The 20,356-nt window shown below is 39.8% G+C and overlaps 1 protein-coding gene across 4 annotated transcripts in view; it reads right to left on the reverse strand.

Annotated features, from left to right (window-relative positions):
* Positions 1–20,356, reverse strand: part of MAGI2 (membrane associated guanylate kinase, WW and PDZ domain containing 2) — a 764,770-nt gene that overhangs the window by 55,581 nt on the left and 688,833 nt on the right. For 2 of the 4 annotated variants that reach the window (XM_086474391.1, XM_086474383.1), the window contains 4 exons: positions 18,182–18,273; positions 11,079–11,271; positions 10,013–10,099; positions 7,720–7,968 (listed from right to left, as the gene is read on the reverse strand). In XM_086474391.1, coding sequence (XP_086330517.1) covers positions 7,720–7,968; positions 10,013–10,099; positions 11,079–11,271; positions 18,182–18,273 — 621 coding nt within the window. The remainder of the gene's footprint in view (positions 1–7,719; positions 7,969–10,012; positions 10,100–11,078; positions 11,272–18,181; positions 18,274–20,356) is intronic. The other 2 variants (XM_086474407.1, XM_086474398.1) reach the window with 1 other exon arrangement.

A 20,356-nucleotide genomic window follows, 5' to 3' on the forward strand; every position in this document is an offset into this window, starting at 1 on the left:
TCTCTCAGGCTACCAATGGATGAGACTGCAAGGGAAAAATATTGCTGTAAGCAGGGATTTATACAGATTTTTTTAACTGTTGAAAACGTGGGAAATTGGTGACATACAGTTTATATGTATATTAAACATACGGTCCTTCAAAATAGATGTATAGGATTTTTTCTCTAATACTATCAAGTCACCCAAAATGTGGTACTCAAGAGTGATATGGGTATCTACCTTAAGAAAAATAAATCCTTCCAAGGCAGAAGTCATAATCCTAGATCCAAAAAAATCTAGCAGAGACCAGCAAGGCTACAGAAGAATTTCGTAACAACGGAACTTATGATGGGATCTAACTTTTCTGCAGTGTGTTTTTTAAAAAATTCATCACTTCAGTAAGATTTGAATCCTGAGAGCACTAAAACTTCTAAAATATTTGAAGCCATTAACCTCTCCTGCTATATCTCCTTCAGGTATTTACAGCATTTGTGTCAGGAACACGAAGTGACCCAGCACTGGCACCAAGCAGCTGATGCTTTCCCAGAAGGTAGTTAATTGTGCAATGATCGGCTCTAAGCTCATTATCCAAAGAGATCTTAAATTAAAAAAATAAAAGAAAAAATGATTTAAAAGAAATCTTTACATTTAGAAAGTGGATAAGGTCTGCTTTCAGAAACTTACTGGTAACTACAAATTCACACTTTTCTCTATACTATTTTTATTTGATAAAATCACCCATTTTTGCTCTCAATTACACAAATTAACAACCTTCCCACAGCTTCATGTCATAGAAAAGAAAGAGTAAAATCTGTAGCGCTACACATGAGGGTCCGTATGCTTGGGTCAGCTGCACATAAAGCCAGAGTAGTTGCTGAATACAGATACTGCTTCTAACACTGTATATATCTATCAGCCTCTTACTTTTCAGAAGTAAAAATTTCTTTTCAATTGGGAGACCCATATGCTAGAAGTAGCTGATTCTAAGAAGATGTTGCCAATAAATAATGCTTTTCTGGTTTACATCAAGAATTTTTTTTACATCTATTCAGTACTTTTAGACATAACTGTTGAGACTGTATTTTGTAGAAAGTAGCTTTCTGGTTTTTCCCCTTATATAGTAGTTAAATGTCAAAAATGATCAGTTAAGGGGAAAAAACCTAAACCTCTAGTTTATCTATTAAGCCCTCCAGCAGATAAATTCTTGCAATCTTTCCTAATGTTAACGGATATAGATAGTAAACCAAGCAAATGAATCTTACCGAGCCAGCTGTCCTTTTCAATGTTATGCAGCTGATCACATGAATATTTATTATATCTTCAATTCTCAAAAGGTGCAAGAGTTTTCATTCAAACCAGCAGGCTCCAGCATATCAGGTTTTAATTGGGAGAATGTATTAAATGTGAACATCTGTAATTTCATTGCTACTGAATAATCTAAAATCCGGGAAGCTTGACTATGGTGGACTTTCTATCAGGGTTAATATTAGAATCAAGATAAAATATTTTCCTGAAATTGATGGACTATTTTATGTGGCACTCATTTGGAAAATAGAAATCTGTGGCATGCTGCATAGTTGCAGATAACAATAATCTCTTTTGTTGATAAGGTTAATGATCTATGAATTGAAATATCCCATTGTGTGCTGATATGAAGCATATTTACCTGCATATCACAGGTGTAAGGAGCTAAGAGGGAAAGAGTGCACATACCTTAGAAATCTGAAGATCTAAGAAAAAATTAACGGAACTTAAGTACTTTATTTCAGGCTTCTCATGAAGGCAAAATGTGCCCTGCGGAATCTCACAGAGTTTGTTCTTTGAAAACACGGAACCAGCACCACTAGGTCCTAATCTATTTAGGAACATGCTGAAGGACAGAAGTAATCTAGAGAGGGGAGTGATGTGGTTAAGATCCTCCATGCTTTATTCTCCAAAAGATATCAAATTGCCAACTGAGTATTTTAGGCCTGCAAAATGCAGCAATGCTATTTCAGTGATTTTAAAAATCCCTTTCACTTTTTAAGGTTATTTCACTATTGTTAATGGCATATATTGATTTGAAAAACTAAATCATGTAACAATTTCTTTTAGCTCAAAATTATACAATCCATTAAATGAGTTTAGAAAGCGTGTTTTTGTAGCTGAAGAGGCAGAAGAACAGCTCAAACCTGAATATCAAAGCTAAGTAGAAATGGAAAACCAGATTCTTAGCCCACGGTCACAAGTATCTTCCACAGGGGACTCACGCTGCAGGTGGGTTTTCCCTGCTCTGTTCCAAAGATCTCCAAGGTGGGCTGAACAGACATCCTAATTTTCAAAGTTCTGTTTTCTTCAGATTGGTCACAGAAAATTGTGTCCCCAGGCACCATCTTGCCCAGGAAGAAGCATGGGTGAAATTGCAGCACAAATAACTGTCTCAGATCACACAGTTATCATTGATCAATAAGCTGTTTTTTATCTCTAAACTGCAAGGAGTTCAAAGAAACTCTGAGGCTGAATGGGACTTATTTCAGAATGCTGTTTTCTGCAGTCAGCAGAGGCTTATCTTGGATTTACGGTTTTTAGTTAAGACTGCACATTTTGAGAAATGAGAGAAACTTCTTTCATTAGACTCTGCTTTATCATGTTTTAAAAATTCAGTAGTCATTGGCATATGCAGTGTAGTGGCAAGTTAAATCTGCAACACCTCTTCTGCTAAACAGAAGGAAGATCATAACAAGTATGGACGGTCACCTGCCTATAATTTTTTAAAAATTATCTATTGATTATGCTCGTATTTTAAATTTGTTTGCACCTTATAACTGCTATTTGACAGTACCTGCTACAGTAATATTCATGGAAATATTGACAATTTTCCAATTTCACTGGAAGTTGCCAGTTAATGAGATCTGTTTACAACACATGGTTTCTTTCTACAGAAATGAGAGTGTTAAGAGATTTACAGGGGATCACAAGTTTTTCCCCTAGAGGAAGCTGAATCCCAAACACATGAAGTAAAAGCAGTAGGCAGATATCAAGTAGGCAGGGACAAGTGTACTCCATAAAGCTCTGGGACAAATTCATCCAGAAATCTCCTTTTGGCTGGCTGTAAGTGCTTTTCCATGGGATGCAGCTAGTGAACTTATGTTGATGCACTAAAAATCTCCACAAGAACGGTGTTTTACCACAGAGGACACACACTATTGAGTATTATCCTAAAGGGTAGATTAATTAATTCAGCTTCAGGATTTTAGCTGTAATGTGACACAGTACTGTCGTGTGAGGCAATGCCACCCCAGGGCACAGCTGCACCTCTATAGCCTCACGTGTTGCTGCAGGGTGCTGGAGACTCGGAGGGGACAGCCCCAGGAGGAGCCCTTCCTTGCAGAACCACACATGCTGCGAGGGGGAAGCATGAAGGTATTCCTCAGGACAGGAGTTCAGAAATAGGCTGTAGTTTGCTCAGTTTAGCCACTTAAATCTGTCACTGAACCAAGGCATTTAGAAGATGTTGCCTGGGAAGACCTCCACAGAGCTGTGAGGCTAAATCAGTCCAGATCCACCCCAAACTAAAAGTGAAAAACTAGCGTTAGCTTCCAAATATTCAGCTGGGAATGCAACACTGAGTCCTCTAAAGAAATCCCACTGGAGACGACCAAATTTTGATAAACTATGTGTAGTCTGCATAGCAAAAGAAAACACAGAGTAAGGTCAATTTTAGGTGGCTTATCTGGAGAAAGGACGACAGCCAAAGCACCCTTTAATGCTGGTGGGATAGGGTCTGGGGGAAGTATGATAATATGTTTTAGAGGCAGTGGAAGGTAATCCTTTCATTAGGAACAGGTCAGGAGCCTAGCCAGATGTATTTTCTTTTTTTAATCTCTTAGCACTCTAAGATCCTCTGCGCTCTGCACTAGCCAAAATGACTTGCTCCTGGATGTACCACTCAAACACAGTTCTTTGTTTATCCACTTTATCTCCTTTTACTGACATAATTTTGATGCATGGCTGACCTTGTCTACGCCTCTACTTTGCCCTGTGAAATCTCTTCATTCAATCATTGTCATTAATTTTCCACTCCTGATCTGTCCCACATCAGAACTGTAGTCTGGTGCAAGGTAATCCCCTACGCTGGATTAGAGAACATCCCAAGCAATGCTTTGACAAACAGGAGACAAAATTTCTACTGTTATAGAACACAGGAGAAGAAATGTGCCACAAGAATTTAGTAAAAATGACATCCAAATCTAAAGGCTGGCTCCAAACTACTTAACAGTAATTATTAAAATGACAGCTACTACAGCGCTGCCTATCACAAAATATAATAGTCTAAAAAAATAGTCTATTCCCTCATTATGGCTGTAGTTTGCCCTCAACCTGTGCCTGAATCAAGGGTAATAAAATGTGTTTAGTATTTTGAAAATTTCTGCAAGGCAAAGGCAGGTCTGTAAGTCAACAGTAACGCCAAACCCCTTGCAAAGCACGTTGAGACAAAAGTTGACGGAAGACCTTAAGCCTCTTGGGACAAGAATTACATTCCTAGTTCTGGTTGCTCCTGAGCCTTTGTGGCTCTTTTCCAGGTCAGAGGGAGCATGAGGCACTCCTAATAGGCCACATGGGAGCAGCATAGCGCACATCCCATCAGTGGATATGAGACTCAGCTGGAGTACTGATACTCTGACTTCATGGGGTGGTCTTAAACCTTCACAGTAAAGCCAGAGCCCAAAGTAGCCTGAAGTAGTTTTAACTCACCTGGCAAACAGAGGGTGAGCTTTTGTATAACCCCTCAAACTTTAGGCCAACTGCAAAGCAGCAAACAAACGAACCTGTGGCTCTGAGGCTAGTAGCAGCTCTGTTGAAATGATACCTCAGTTTTAATAGTACTTGAAGCACAAGTGCCTACCAACATAAGGTACAACTCCTCCTGTACTCAGCAGGAGTTGTTGTAATTTGTTGGATTGTAAAACATAGTTTATAAGTTTGATTTCAAGAGCAAGGAAAATACTTGCAGTGCACAATTAATTGCCTTCTTGAGTGAAAGTGATGATGATACTTTCACTTCCAAGTCCTGAAGTCTTTTTCTTTTACAAGAAAGTAGAGAAGGGAACAGAGTTATCAAAATAAACATTCTTAAATCAAAGGAACTCTTCTTCACTTTGCCCTGAGGATGCTCCCAGTGAAATGACTTCTTAGGCTGCGCTATTCCTCATAGTGTCTGGTAGTACAAGATATTCCCTTTTCTGACCTATTTTGTCCATTCTGATTCTTTCAGAGTTGCTTTGCAATTACAACATTAACAATTAACTGTGTATGTTTAGGCTATGTCTGCACAGCACCATTCTGTGCCACAGGGGGATGCATGAGCCGGCAACAAGCGCATCGTCTCCCAAACCAGAAACACTGGAACAATAGTACAACATTTCACCAAATTAACATACTACTGCTGTGAGAAGTGAGTGACCGTCAAGGTGCTTGACATGGTGCCCTGCAGATCCGTATTTTGACACTGATGTAAGCTATATTGCGAACATTACACCTCCTACATTCAGTTGATGCTCTCCTACTGTTAATGTATTTTCTACCCCTGATTGTGCATTTTAATCAAAGGATTTCAGATTATATCAAGCCAGAAGGGACCTCAGGAGGTCTCAGTGGCTGCTGCTGAAGTTTTTCTGTTCTGTCTTCTACCAAAAGGCCCAAAACTTGGATGCTATATTCTAGATGGGTCTTAAAGAGTGCTGAGTAAAGGGGGATAGTAATTTCCCTCAATCTGTTGGCTATGCTCCTGTTAATACAGCCCAAATTACTACACCCAAATAAACGTTACATAAAAAAAGTCACCCAACCTTAAACTACAAATGGTCAATGATTTTTAGACTGTTTTGATTACCAATGACAGATTATGTCATTTTCAGCTTATTTTTTCTACTAGTTTTGGAACAGAATTCACATAGAAAGGATATTTTCTTCTCTGTTCTGTCACCGTCTAGAGTAAATGTCATTTTTTGGTTCATTGCTGTTCTTCTAAACTTAGGATTTGGGTGCTCTTTGGGATCACTGAAATTCAATGCAGTTATTATTTGAATAAATTCACTTGTCACTTCCACAGCAGACTGTCATTTTCCTTTATTAGTGAAGATGTTCAACTGAGGTTCACCGGTGGCTACCTATGTAGTTGCTCGGGCAGAAATAAAAGTACCACAAGAACACGTTGGAGGGTAGGAGGCAAAGCAGGATCTTGAATCTGGGTCTGTTGTCTTCAGCAGAATACTCCAGTCACAGAATTTTTGACTGCTTGGGCATTTCCTCTTTCTCTTCCTCTGCTCTTTCCCTCTCCATCTTCCCCAATAACAATCCCTATCTGTGAATTAATATGTATGCATCTCAATGTCCTCTACGGATTAATATTTCTCCTGTCAGATCTTCTGCAAAGATCTTCCAGTTGGATATTATATTCAATAAAGTGAAAACTCAAAGTCCCAACAGGCTAATTATCCATGGTTTTGTTACAATATTAATTCCGGCAATCATGGAATTTTAAAATTCAGCTGAGGTAATGTGAAAAGCAACTCTTTTAATAATTGCATGATCATGAAATACTGCAAAGAAGTTTTCTGAGATCATTTGCTGTTGTGAGATATCACTTTCCCAGTACTCTCTGAGTTGTTTTTCTGTTATGAATATAGAAGAGCATAAAGTCGAAATTCTGATTTTATTTCCTCAGGAACCAGTTCTGGGCAGAAGAACAGTTCCTTCAAAATATGTTTTGAATGCAGGGAAAGGACTGCGTTAGGCTGCAACTTGCAAAATGACAAATATTCTCACTTGTCTTGTTTTTTCAGCAGTGGTTAGCATTCGTAATTTCAGATGGATTTGGTAGGAGTTGTGGCTGTCTCTCAACATAAAGCCTTTCATGTTTCCTCCTTCCAGTGGGCTCAGTTCTCAGTTGATTAAATGCCATTTGAAACACCCAAGGGTGTCCCTGTGCCTGCAGCTGCCTCTACCAAAGGGTCTGAGTCTTCTGTAGGTCCTATGTCACACCTGACTGACCTGTCCCTAGATGCACCCAGGACGTCTCAAATGGCACCAGATGCCTATATTAAAGTAATAAAGTTGAGCCCTAGCAAACATGATTTTTCTGGACAGAAAGTGAGCTACAATTATTAAGGGCAGATCCTGCCACTATATACATCATCTCCCTATAGTCACTCGTAACTTCTACATTATCTATACACCAATCAGGTAAAAAGTCAACCTCTCTGTGCCTGTGTCTAACCAGTTTTCCCATTTTCCAGTTGCTTTGCAGTGCCTAACTGGACAGCTGCTGTCATGGATTTTGCCATAATCTAAGCTTTTATTTCAACTTCCTGAACTTCATCTTGATTACAAAAAAAACCCCAAACGAACAACCAAGCCACAATTTTATTGCGTGTGGGGGAATTGTTTATTCACATAACCCTATTAGTTACCTGCAGAGCGTCTCTTTGGGATATACAGAGTGAATTTACTTTGTGGGTGAATCCTGTTGTACTCTGACAACCAAATGAGTGTGTGAAGCACAGAGCCTCAGAGGCCAGAATAACCTTTGGTTTTGTCCAAGACACAACAGACAAACAAAGAGTGCCTCTGGAAGCAACCTTGAGAGTCTCTTCTGTTTTAATTTCTGCAGAGGTTAATTAGCAGATGTCAGGTTTTAATTTATTTTTTTATTTGAGGCAAATTTGGAAAAATATTAACTGAAAAATGTGATTTACTTACTTATTGTGGACCCAGATTCGGGCCTGTTCAGGGAACTGATGATAACAAAGCCAAAGCCTTCATTCTCCTTGCGGTGGATCACCACATCACTGGTTTGCAGGCTGTGAGAAGTGACGCCCTCAGGGGGTGTAGCATTGCTACTAGAGACAGCGTGATTACTGTTAGCATAAGTAGTGTAGTCACTTCTTGGAGAACTGTGGTGCGTAGACACCGAGCCTGGGCTTCTGCCATTCTCTGGGCACGGTTCTCCTACAACATAAATCACACCAGTATTATAGTCTGACTTGCTCAGTGGCTCTGTGACTTACAGTACATTTGCTAATGCAACATGAATACAGTTGACTGTCTATAGCCCAGACTACCGCAAGTATTAAACTAGGAGCTGTAATAGATGCAGAGAGACAGGAATCTACACAATTATGCAAAACATTCAAGGGCAATCAGACAAAGCAAGCATGAACACTGACTGCTAAGCTATCTACAAGAGCAGAAAGGAAAGTAGGAAACAGTGGTTATGTGAATTGTAAAAACATTAGCAAGCACTATTCCCTTGTCTGCTGGTTGATCTGTCATCAAGAGGAAAATGTGACTGTCTAATCCAATAAAAAATTATTTGTGTTTGGATTAAAAGAATTTAAGCAGGCAGCTAACATAGAGTAATTAGGATTAGCCGCATAATGTTCTTCTTACAAGTTGATTAGCATGCTTAAAAGATGTTCATGGAACAAAGAAGTTATACAATGAAAAATAATCACAAATTGTTTTTCTTTGGATGTCATGACAGAAGCAGTGGTCATTTAAAGGCTTTGAAGATGCTTTTGTGTGGTAAGTTTGAAAGGGCAGAAATGAAAATGGAATCCATCCACACTTCAGTATTGCTTTATAGTAACAAGAACAAGGAACAAGTTAAATCTTGTGGGATTACGCACTTTTTTAGTACAAGCATTTTGGTAATTGAAAACAGCAAAGTAACACTTCCAGATGGGAAAAAAGATTTATATTCCCTGCAGATCTAAGTTGTTTACACAAATCAGCATTTATTGACAGTTTTAATTCAGAACTTTCAGATGAATGTAAGTAATATGTTTTCTGGTTGGAGCAATGAGAGTGGCAGAGTCATTCTACTGAACATGTGAAGAGCTTACGCATACACACATACATCCTAGGAAGCAAGCTTGCAAATTAGACCTTCAGTGTGTATATATTAATAAAATAAACATCATCCAAGGACAAGCTGTTGTTTTCTCAGTCAGGTGTGTCCTTTAACAGTCCTTCTGCAACTATGAAATAAAGTGATTAGAGAGAATAAAGAGGAAGAAAAACAAACAATTATTATACTCCTGTATTAGAATTGAAAATCTCCAAGAGTTAGTGAACCAAATCTGCAACTAAATGCCATAGTCAGCGACAAGAGAGATCTCATTTTCTGGCTGTCGTGTTTCAGAAACTTGAATATTGTTTATGTCGGTATGGCTGCAACAGAAAGGAAATTATCTTACACTGCAGAATGACCAAGAGCTGGCTTGGCCATAAAAGAATGGAACTGAGTGCAATTAGGTGTAGGAAAAGAAAGATAAAGGAGGAAAAGTTTAAATGGCTATTTTATTGTCAGCTGTGCAATAGATATTAATCAGAAAAATTACATTTTGCTTCTGCCTGTGAAAAAATTGCATTTTAATCCACGTTGTTCTGAATACCACATTTTGCTTATCAAATTGTTTTCCAGAGCTTGTGAATGGTGATTTTCTGTTCCAAATCTGTGTAAGTATCTGTGCAAAATGGCAACTCCAGACGAGGGCTAAGATATGTACATCAGCTGTCAGGCAGGTAAGGAAAGCCCCAGATCCCTCTGTTGTATACATTCACACTAGTGAGAAATTCACACGCAATCAAACGGCCTGATGTGTTAGTACAGCATTTTTCAGTCAAGCCCAACATAATTAGTTTTAAAATTTTTCCATAAAGCTTATGTTGTAACACACCAAATTAAAATCCTGTTCAGCTCCTGAAATGTTTAAACATTAATGAGTTACACACTATATTCCCCAGTGTGGCACTCTCAAGGCCCAAGAATAACTCCAGGTGTTTTACCAGCTTGCTTCATTTTCTGTGGCAGGAGACCAGAGTGTCTAATAGACCCTTTTATTTAATATTTAACAAGCAGCAGCGAAGGATGGCATCCACTCTGTGCTAACCCTCTTGCTAATTTTGCCTGCAGTCTGTACAGCCGTCTGACCCAGGAAAGGTGCTAATCACAAGCACTCAGCGGAATCGCAAGCACTCGGCGGATTACCTTGGTTATTGGCCATTTTCCTAGCGTTGGGGGAGCTGCGAGGGGGCGTCGCGCCGGGCGGAGGGGGACCTTTCTGGCTGGAGGACTCTGGAGTCAGTAACAGAAGAAAGTCAGTCCCGCGAGAGCGCGGCTGGCAGGGAGCTGCGGTGCCGCAGTGGGAGGGGGACTGCGAAGATGAGGGTGAGTGGGAGGGCGGCTTTTTGGCAGGGGAGCGAAGGGGAATGGTGGAGGCAACGACAGCAGATCTAGAGCACGGGGAGGCAGAAGACAGGACAGGCTGGGAATGTGGTTTTGCTCATTTCTGGTGCGTCAGTGAAGTGTACTCACCACAAGTGTTTTAAAAGTTCTTAAACTTCTCTCCTTGAGTAAGCAAAGGTTGCAATGGAATGGCAGCAAAATCTCTCATTAAAGCTTTAATAGGTGCTGCCACACATTTTTCCAGGTTCCAGTGTTGCTCAATAATTTAGAATGAGCTAGTCTAAAGTTGTAACTTACTTCAAATTCTTCGTATCATTTTAGGTATATTTTCTGAACATGTCTGCTTGAAGGGAGGATCTGGCCCTGTTCCTAGGAGCTGCTTGTGCCATACAGAAGGTTTTCAGCCAGCTTGCATTGCAGTCAGGGGGGAAATTCCAGATGACATCAGTGAGACCAGAAATGGGCTTTTAACACAGAGAAGAGTGAAATGGGTTCCTGCCCTAAACACTTAACAGTCTGAGCCTTTCTCCGATTGCTTATTGACAGTCAGATTTAACAGCTTTAACCTAAATGAACGTTTTGTCCTGAAAGTGGACAAGAGGAGACAGCATAGACCAAGACAGCATGGAACAAATCCAGAGCACTCATGATCACCACACTGGGGTTGCCAATATTGCTTCCACTTCTGAATGAAACAATACTTAGTTGTAGTGTTTTTGTCACAGAAACAAAGGATAATTATTCTTTCTTCAAAATGACACACACATTCACTTTGATTTTAATTTTCTCTGTTTTTTTAAACAGCACCTGTTTGTGCTGCCAACACCGAGATCTCTTTTTCCTTTCACCTTTCCGAGCCTTCACTCACCCGTGGGTAGCACCTTTCTTCTCACAGTAAGGTTCACTTGCCCATTTCGGGCAGCGTTATGCATAAGATCAATCACATATCGGTGGGTTTTGCCAGCCACTGGAATCCCATCTACGTACACCAGCTCATCACCAGGATGGAGACGACCATCTCGGTCTGCTGAGCCCATGGCAATTACTGCTCCAATGAGAATCTAGGCAGCAAAGAAACAAAACCCCGTCATATATACACTGAGCCCCCAATTTAGCGTCATCAATGTTGCAGTGATTGTCCCTTTCTTTCAAAATTAAGCTAGCGATTCAGTGCAGGTGAAGAGATCTTTGTGTGTCTCAAAGCTGTGCTCCTCCTGTGCGGGTATGATTGAAGATGCTTCCTTGCCTTTGACAAGAATGTAAGGTGTTTCCTACCTGTGTAGGAGTGATACACCTGAGAATCTACGGATGATCTACCTGATATCTTCAAATCAAGACAATCTGTCTATAAGGAGTGTTTAGTTTATATAGACTACATTATGCAGAAGATCTAAACGATTAATTCCATGTTAAGTGTCCTTTTGACTTAAAATTAGCTAATCTCAATATTTCTTATCGAAGGTTCCTCACTGCTGTTTGATTTAAGCACCTGGAGTAATACACTTGAGGTCAGTAGTGGAAGTGACCCCACTACACAGTTTGCTGTGGAACTCTTTAGAGGAAAAGAAGTAATACATCAAATATTGTTACTCATAATGACTAATTGCTCAGGTAGTGTTTGATTAACAAAATGGAAAAAGAGGAAAAATGTCAGCTTACTCTGGGCAGATGTTGTTTTCCCAAATAGACATTTAAATGTAATTTGTATGGGACATATAAACTGGTAAAAAATCTGTTCAAAACCTTTTAATGACTTTCTCTGCTTTCTATGCACATAAATTCACATAATTTATTAGAAGAAGACATATATATTTTCCCTGTGGAATAACTGGTAGAACAGTTGAGATTGATTCAAACAAAACCTGGTTTCTTTGAAAGAATATTAAAGCATTCACAGAGCGTGTTCCAAATTTTCCTTTCTCTTGTTCAGTATGAGAGTGAGCACAGAATGATGGATATGACACGCCATGTGACAATCCACTTTAAATAAAAGATAAAAGCTATCAAGTATTGCTTTTCATGATGAACTGCAAAATCTAGATGTGGTAGTCATGTAGGTGGTCCTGTGTTTCTTTTGCGGTCTTAGCTGCAGAGTTGCAAGTATCCCAGCAGAGTGTTTAAATGAAACTTCCTGTGGAGTGTGGAGAATTTTCCCCAGTTTCTAGCCTCCCTTTGGCTCACTTTGCTTTCAAATCTTAGCAAAGAAAGAACATGATGCAGCATTTTCCTGCTTCCTGGTGCTCCTGGGATCCTGTTATGCAGTGCCAGGCTGAGTTGTCAGAGACACTCTTTCAGGTTCTCCATTCTGTTCTTCAAATAGTGAAAGAATATACCTCAAAGCTTTAGAAAATACTTTGTGCAAAATCCAACTATGAATTTATGCTCCTTTACTGGACAGGAAAAAAGCTGTCCAAAGCTAGATCTCCACAAGGTATTCTCAAAGCCTTTACATTTGGGCATTCATATGAGTAAGAATTTTTTCCTAGTTATCTTGGGAAGGGATGGGTGATAATTCTCTACAGCTTGGAAGATTGTAGGGACTGCCTTCCTCCTGTGGTTTTGCTGAGCATTTGCATTTTCTTTATAATTAGCTGCTGAAGTATTGAACAATTTGTGCTTCTTTAACCTTTGGAGAAACACAAATGCAGCTCACAGCATGGTAGTTCATCAGTATCTACAGCAAAGTGCAAAAACTCTTTCTCGTTTTGACTAATTAAGTAATTAATGTTGAAATTTCACATGCCTATAATGGAATGTGGTCATGTAACTCATCTTAGTGGTGGAACTGATTCCTAACATAAGCAGCAGAGTCCTACTTTAAACACTTCAGGTAGGTGTGTTTATCAAGACGATGGCCACCATATCTGTTATTTGGTTATTTAATAGCAAGAATAAATTAATTTTCCTTCGTTTTCATTTCCTGTGTCTGAACTACTTATCCACTATCTGCTCACATTTCATGGCTGATTAGTTTCCATAACAGTTATAAATTCTACAAGCAAAACATAAATTGGAAAAATATTTATCAGGATTATATTACCTCTGTAATGCAGTTTCACACTGGCATGAGATTGCTTTGAATGTGCAAGGAAAAGGATGATGACACGTAGGCAATAAAGAGTGTGTTGTAGAGAAAAAGGAAAATTTCACCTGTTGTTTAAGATTAAACATAAGAAATGCTGGGATTAGGAAGAATATGACAGAGGATAATGTGAAATTGAAGCCTGGGTCTATTAACTCATTCAGGTTAAGCTGTTTTGATACTAAGTTTCTTTGTCATTCTTGGTAATTATTTGACTTTGTGTTTCAGTTTCTCTGAATATAACACAGTAGCTTCACAGGCATGCAGTAAAACTTGAGTAATACACATAAATGTGTGAATAATCTCACCTAATTTTAAGTGCCTGTGATGTCTAAATCCAAGATAATCACCTGAACTCTAATCTCTGCTGAAAATAGGAGTTCCTAAAGTGTGGTCTGCACTATCTTAACATTTTGCTGTATGGACATCTGTTATGTCTTAGAAATGTCTGTTTCTTGGCATTGATCATGAAAAGAATATAGACATACATCTTGCAGGCTTTTTTTTTTTTTTTTTTTTTTTTAAGAATCCTAGTCAATCTGTGTTGAAAAGGTGAAACTCTTAGTGTAATTATGTATATGTTCCTGTGATTTTGAGTTTGAGCTGCACAAATGTATCCAAAATACTTCTCCTCATTGGGACAGCAATTTGCAGCTTCAGTAAGGTTCCAATTTATGTCTATTTGCAATCTTACAGTGATATTATAATTCACTGTAATAGTATAATAGAATCAGATTATCTCTAACTCCTCAGGTTACTGGTAAATGTGATAAATACCTGTGGTTGTATTTGAGATTTAAGAGGTTATTGGAACTGGCACAACCCACAGTCCTGATATTTGAAATTTCTCAATAAATTTATGTCTTTCCTTTGAAAAGCATCTTTGTGCTTACAAATATGGAAAGTGGAGTAGTTTAGCAGCACTTTCTCCTTCTAAGGTCCCAGGTAGCTGATATAACCTGAAGGAAACTAAGCTACAGTCTTTCTCTAGTATCAGTATTATCCTTCTAAAAAAAACTTTATGTGGATTCTGCTTCTTTGAAAAACCTGTTGCCATATGCTGAAGAATCCATGTTCCTTTTTAGAAACCAAATAACAAAGAAAAAAGGCAATGAAAGCTTCCTTTCAGCAGGAGAGCTGAAACAAACATTTCAAAGCATCTCAGTTCTTGTTTCTTAGGAAATGTGGGGGTTTGGAGGACAGGCAGAAACTGTCTCGCCTGTTCTGGAAGTGAAAGTAATGGGAGGCTGCAGGTGGGCTGTCCATGGGGGGAGCAGGGAAGCAGTGGATGAGAAAAAAGAGAGTTAAGAAGTTGTAATGGGTCTGCGTGGCAAGGTTTTGGTAGCGGGGCTGTTACAGGGGTGGCTTCTGTATGAAGCTGCTAGAAGTTTCCCCTATGGCGGGTATAGCCAATGCCAGCCGGCTTTAAGATGGACCCGCTGCTGGCCAAGGCCAAGTCACTCAGCGACAGTGTTTTTCGCCTCTGTGATAACGTATTTAAGAGAGTGAAAAAGTTATTGCGCAGCAGTAATTGCAGCAAGTGAGAGGAGTGAGAATGTGTGAGAGAAACATCCTGCAGACACCAAGGTCAGTGCAGAAGGAGGGGGAGGAGATGCTCCAGGTGCCAGATCAGCGATTCCCCTGCGGCCTGTGGTGAAGACCATGGTGAGGCAGGCTGTCCCCCTGCAGCCCATGGGCGGTGGAGCAGATGACTGCCTACACCCCGTGGAGGACCCAGCGCCGGAGTAGGTGGATACCTGAAGGAAGCTGTGAACCCCTGGGAAGCCTGCACCGGAGCAGGCTCCTGGCAGGACCTGCGGCCCATGGAGAGAGAGAAGCCGACGCTGGAGCAGGTTTGCTGCTAGAGACCCCGTGAGGGGGGCTCACGCTGGAGCAGTCGGTTCCTGAAGGACTGCACCCCATGGAGGAGACCCACGCTGGAGCAGTTCATGAAGAACTGAACCCATGGGAAGACTCACGCTGGAGAAGTCATGGAGGACTTTCTCCCGTGAGGGGGACCCCACATTGGAGCAGGGGAAGCGTGTGAGGAGTCCTCCCCCTGAGGAGGAAGGAGCGGCAGAAAACAACAGTGATGAACTGACCCCAACCCCCATTCCCTGTTTCCCCCCTGCGCCGCTGCAGGGGAGGAGGGAGAGAAATCGGAATCAAAGTTATGCCCGGGAAAGAAGGGAGGGGTGGGGGGAAGGTGTTTTAAGATTTGGTTTTATTTCTCATTACTCCTCTCTGAGTTAATTGGTAATAAATTACATTTTCCTGTAGTCGAGTCTGTTTTGCCTGTGACGGTAAATGCTGAGGGATCTCCCTGTCCTTATCTCAACCCCACAAGCCTGTTGTTATTTTTTTTTTCCTCTCCCCTGTCCAGTTAAGTAGGGGGAGTGATAGAGTGGCTTTGGTGGGCACCTGGTATTTTGGCCGGGGTCAACCCACCACAGAAGTTTTGTATTTTGAATACAAAATAGGTGGAAACTGAAAAAAGTGGAGTACATCTGTGGCTTTTTATTAGTGATGAATTTGAGTAAAGAAAACAAGTAGATGGGCAACAAAGACAGAGTGAGAATTGAGAAGTTCAGCACTACAACACCTAGCTCTAAGGAGGTGCCTTTTTGCCTCGAAGGATCCTCAGCCTCAAGCTAGGACCTTACTAATTCCTGAGGATTATAGGACACGGTTTGTGGGGTGATGCAGAGCCTGTTAAATTGGTAAGTCTGGGGGGAAAGTGCTTTTGTATTTGCAAGCCCTGAAATAGAGATAGCAGCCTCGAGGCTAAGTGCAGGCTGAGAGTAATTGTTCAGCAGGACAGTAAAACATCTCAGAAGGTCGTTCACAGAAGGCATAATTTTTGGTCCTGCTATCCAAAAATAGCAAGGTGCTTATCTCTGCACTTGGTATCCAGCTATGGCTCTTTGACTTTGGACTGTAAGGTGAGGTCAGTCTTGCTGAAAAGAAACTAGAAAGAGCTGCTTCCTCTGTAACAGTTCAGTGCATAATGCATGTAGCTGGGAGGCAAACGACTCGTTTCCAGATTCCCACTCTACTGATTGTTGAGAAAAGACAGAAATTCAGGTCTCCCAGAACTCCAGCATGTATTCCTAACCATCAGAATATTAGACATTCTAAACCCATTTTCTCACAGTCCTTTAGGTTGAAATCATTTCATTTTATATAAATAATCATCTTTTAGATGAGGCATTTGAGCTGCAGTTTTTCCCCATGAGAATGTCATAAACCCCCAATTGCAGAGCCAGTTAGACACTCGGTCTGTAACTACTTAATTATTCATTTGTAATTTAAAAAGCCTTAAAGGAGACACCAAGACAGATTTTCCCAGAATACTGAGCAGCCTTGTAGTCAGGGACACTTTCCTGGGAGGTGGGAAATGCCACTAGACACTACTGTCCGAAGTAGGTAGAGGGAGATTTCCAGTTCTTCCAATAGTGTTAACACTTTGCAGGATAAAATGGTACAGTGGGACATTTCCTCTAGATCCTAACACATTTCTTTTTTGGCTTCACCTAGTCAGTGAGCTTTGAGAACCCATACTGGCTGGGCCCTCCAGAAAGGACAGGAAAAATACTTAGTGGGGCAATGTGCAGATGATGGCTCAGTGGCCTTGTTTTATGTGCATTGGGACATGCTCCATGGAAGAAAGTTAGATGCCAGAGGGCCTTCAGGCACACTGCAAGTGTAGATGATGAAACAGTGTTGTTTTGGAGTCCTTCTGTACAGCTACATGTCATTTAGCTTGAAAATCCATTCCAAAACACTTATTCTAAAGTAGGTGCATTCCTGTACCTATTTTACAAATTTTCTGCATTTCAATCAGCACTTGAAACACCTTTTTTAGAATACAGTGCATTTGTTTCTTTTTTTACAGGAGGCATCAGTAAACTATTAATATTCATCAGTACTTTGAGAGATATTGACAATTATAAAACAGAGGAGCTCCTTTGTTTCTGAGAGCCATGTGTTGGTTAATGTTAATGCTTGAATGACAACTATATTATCCTGTATGAATTTGAGTATAGAATATATAAATCTATCAACTAGTTATACATTATCTCAGAAATGTGGTAACACAGGACTCAGACTATGAACAAAGTTGTGATAACAAAATATTATCATTATCGACTTGGGATTAGTCCTTGCTGACAAACCCTATTTACATCATCAAAGTTATTCTGAAGGAGTACTAATTCTGTCTGGTCTCTCAAAATTATAGTATTTATATATATTACTAATTTACCAAAATAAGCACACATTTCTTTTAAAAACTGTGTATATGTTTTATTTTATATTTTATTTCACCCGCAATGAATATGTTGGTCTTGTTACCTGTTATTCGGTTACAGGCATGTCTCCCTCCTAATGGTATAAAGTTAACATTTTTATGCTTAATGCATCACACGATGCCATCTGACATGAAACATGGACTACCATGCCCTGGTGGGTCCTTCTGTGTTTCTGGAAATAAACTGCATTGTCAACAGCATCTTTACCCTTACGCATATATAATTTGCCTACATTGAACACAGTTATACACAGTCTTACATAACCTGATTTTTAAAATCTTCTGCTTAAACTCAGTTTTGGAAAGTCAAGTTTAAAAGATGCCAGGTCCCACTCCGCAGTAAAGGGCTGAGTGATGTACTGTTTATAACTTAATTCCTTCTGATTCTAACTTAATTTACTGTGACATCTTTTAGATGTGGACAACCTGAGAGTCCTGTCTTTTTCTATGGATGAATAAAAAGCCATTTTACTCAGCCTTAACATAGTATTCACTTGGGTTCAGCTGTGTAGTAATATTTTTCTGACCTTTACACAAATTTCAGAGTTATAAAAAGGAAAGTCAGGAAGAAATAACTCACAGGCTGTCCAGGCTCATCTCCTCCCAGGATCCTGAAGCCAAAACCAGACTCCATTCTCCGAAGGTGAACATCCAGCTCCTTGTAATCGGGACCTGGTTTAAAGGGAAATCCCACTGAGCAAAGCATTTTGGCTTTGTCTTGAGAATTTGCACCATCTTCCCTCCCACCTTGTGTTCATTGCACATGAGTAATGGCATCCTGGTTAGAGCTGGTGGAAACAAATGGGACACAATGTGTTGTACACAGACAAGAAAGAGACTTGCAAATGTAGGTATCTCTTGGAGGATGATTATGTTCAGTAGAACAGACTAAACCAAGCTGGAATACATTCACTCAAGAACAGTACTGGAAAAGTCTGTCCAAAACAGAGGTTATAAAGGTGCCTTCTTCCTACAACTGACTGCAAAATATACTGCTGTTCATCCACCTCTGGTATTTAATTTGTGTTTTTCTTGCTGTTCATTAAAACCTAAAGAGAATAAACTGAAATGGGAGATAGAGATACACAGAAAAATTATCAGTCCAACTTACAAAAAATGAATCATCATTACAGGCCATTTTAGTTCCATATACAGGTATAAAGCAGTACGTCTTTTTATGTAATGTAGCTTTTAAGTACTCCACTTTCAGGTAATACTCTCAATCAAAGACTTCTGACAAAAGCTATCATTATAAACCTTTGAATCTTAGGGTTTAAATTGAAAGCTAACATCATTAACTTGAATTCCTTAATGCTACTCAATTAAGTCTCAACAGCTTTCTGAATCATTAAGATTGTGCTTCCATATGCCTGCATAACTTGTCTGTAAACATACATTCTGCCCTGGAATATATCAGTTCAGAAATGCAGTGGTTTTTAAAAATCAGTTTCTCATAAAAGTGTCTTTAGCTTCATTTGAAAGTGCCCATTGTTTTGGGTCTCGATGCCCTCAAAATACAAAAGAGAAATACTGAATAAAATTTCAGATAGTATAAAGTGAAACTGTAAGCAGTTAGAGGATTCAGAAGTTGTCTATTTGACTATTGCTTTGTCTGCATGTTCAGAGATGCTTTAGGCACCTAAAGCAGGACAGTGATTAAGAGGAATGGTCTTTCCTACAGATTGCACTCTGGTCTATAAGTTGTGACAGTTTTTGACAAGTGGGTTGTTGCCAAGTCCAACAAACAAAAAAGGATGAATAGGTTTTTTTCGTCAAACTGTTCATAGTGTCTCCAGTTGTGCCTTGTTTCCTCAGGAGGGGAGGGAGTACAAATGGATGAAACATGGTACTTCAGTGTCTCTGATTTAGATTCCCCTCCCAGAGCCACCAGTGGACACCTCACAAACTGCAGAGTTGGGCAGATCCCAGCTTTAGTCTGGGACTAAAGCCGATTCAGTTTCAGTGAGGTCTTGCAAAGACAGAGATGCAGAACTACGCACAGTGGCTCTATACTATGACCGTGCAATAAAAATCTTCTCTAGACAGCAGCATAGCACATCATTTCAGCAATGTATATTGATATGAGTGAGACTGAATCACAAATATTTCAATTGGTAAAATAAAAGTATTACCTTTCCCTACTAACTTGCTTTTCACATATTTAGAAGACAAACCCAAATAAATTCTAACAGCTTATTATCCTGACTTTTTCAGTTTATTTGATAAGTGTCTCAACAGTGAATAAATGAACAAATGAAGTTTGTGCATGTATAGTATGTTAACTATGTGTGCAAAGGTTGTTTCAAGGCTGCGAGAGGCAAAAGGATTTTAAGATGAAAGCAACACCTTATCTTTACCTGATTTGCTGTGCCTAAGTGTAACAAGGATGGGCCTTACTACTAGAGTGAGGGCTTTGTGGATAGACGCAGTAGGATCATCATTTATAGCCCAGATCTAACAGTCAAAGGCATTGTTTCCAGCAATCTGTCACAAACCAAGCACTACCTTTATTTGCGCACACGTGAATGGATACGCACAGTTTGGAATACACTAAGAAAGTGTAAGAATGTCAGATTGTGAAGAATACGTGCTCTGGCACACTGAGATGAAAACGTCTCTCAAACACGTACATTGGCAAAGCTGATCCAAACCAATGTTGGCACCAGACTCCAAAATAAGAGGTACTTATTTTTTTTTAAAAGAGGTTGTTTTTCTACCTATTTAGAATGCAACAGGTAAGTCAGGTTTAGGCTAA

Source organism: Leptosomus discolor, chromosome 1 (assembly GCF_034619465.1).
Source record: "Leptosomus discolor isolate bLepDis1 chromosome 1, bLepDis1.hap2, whole genome shotgun sequence".
NCBI lineage: Eukaryota > Metazoa > Chordata > Aves > Leptosomiformes > Leptosomidae > Leptosomus > Leptosomus discolor.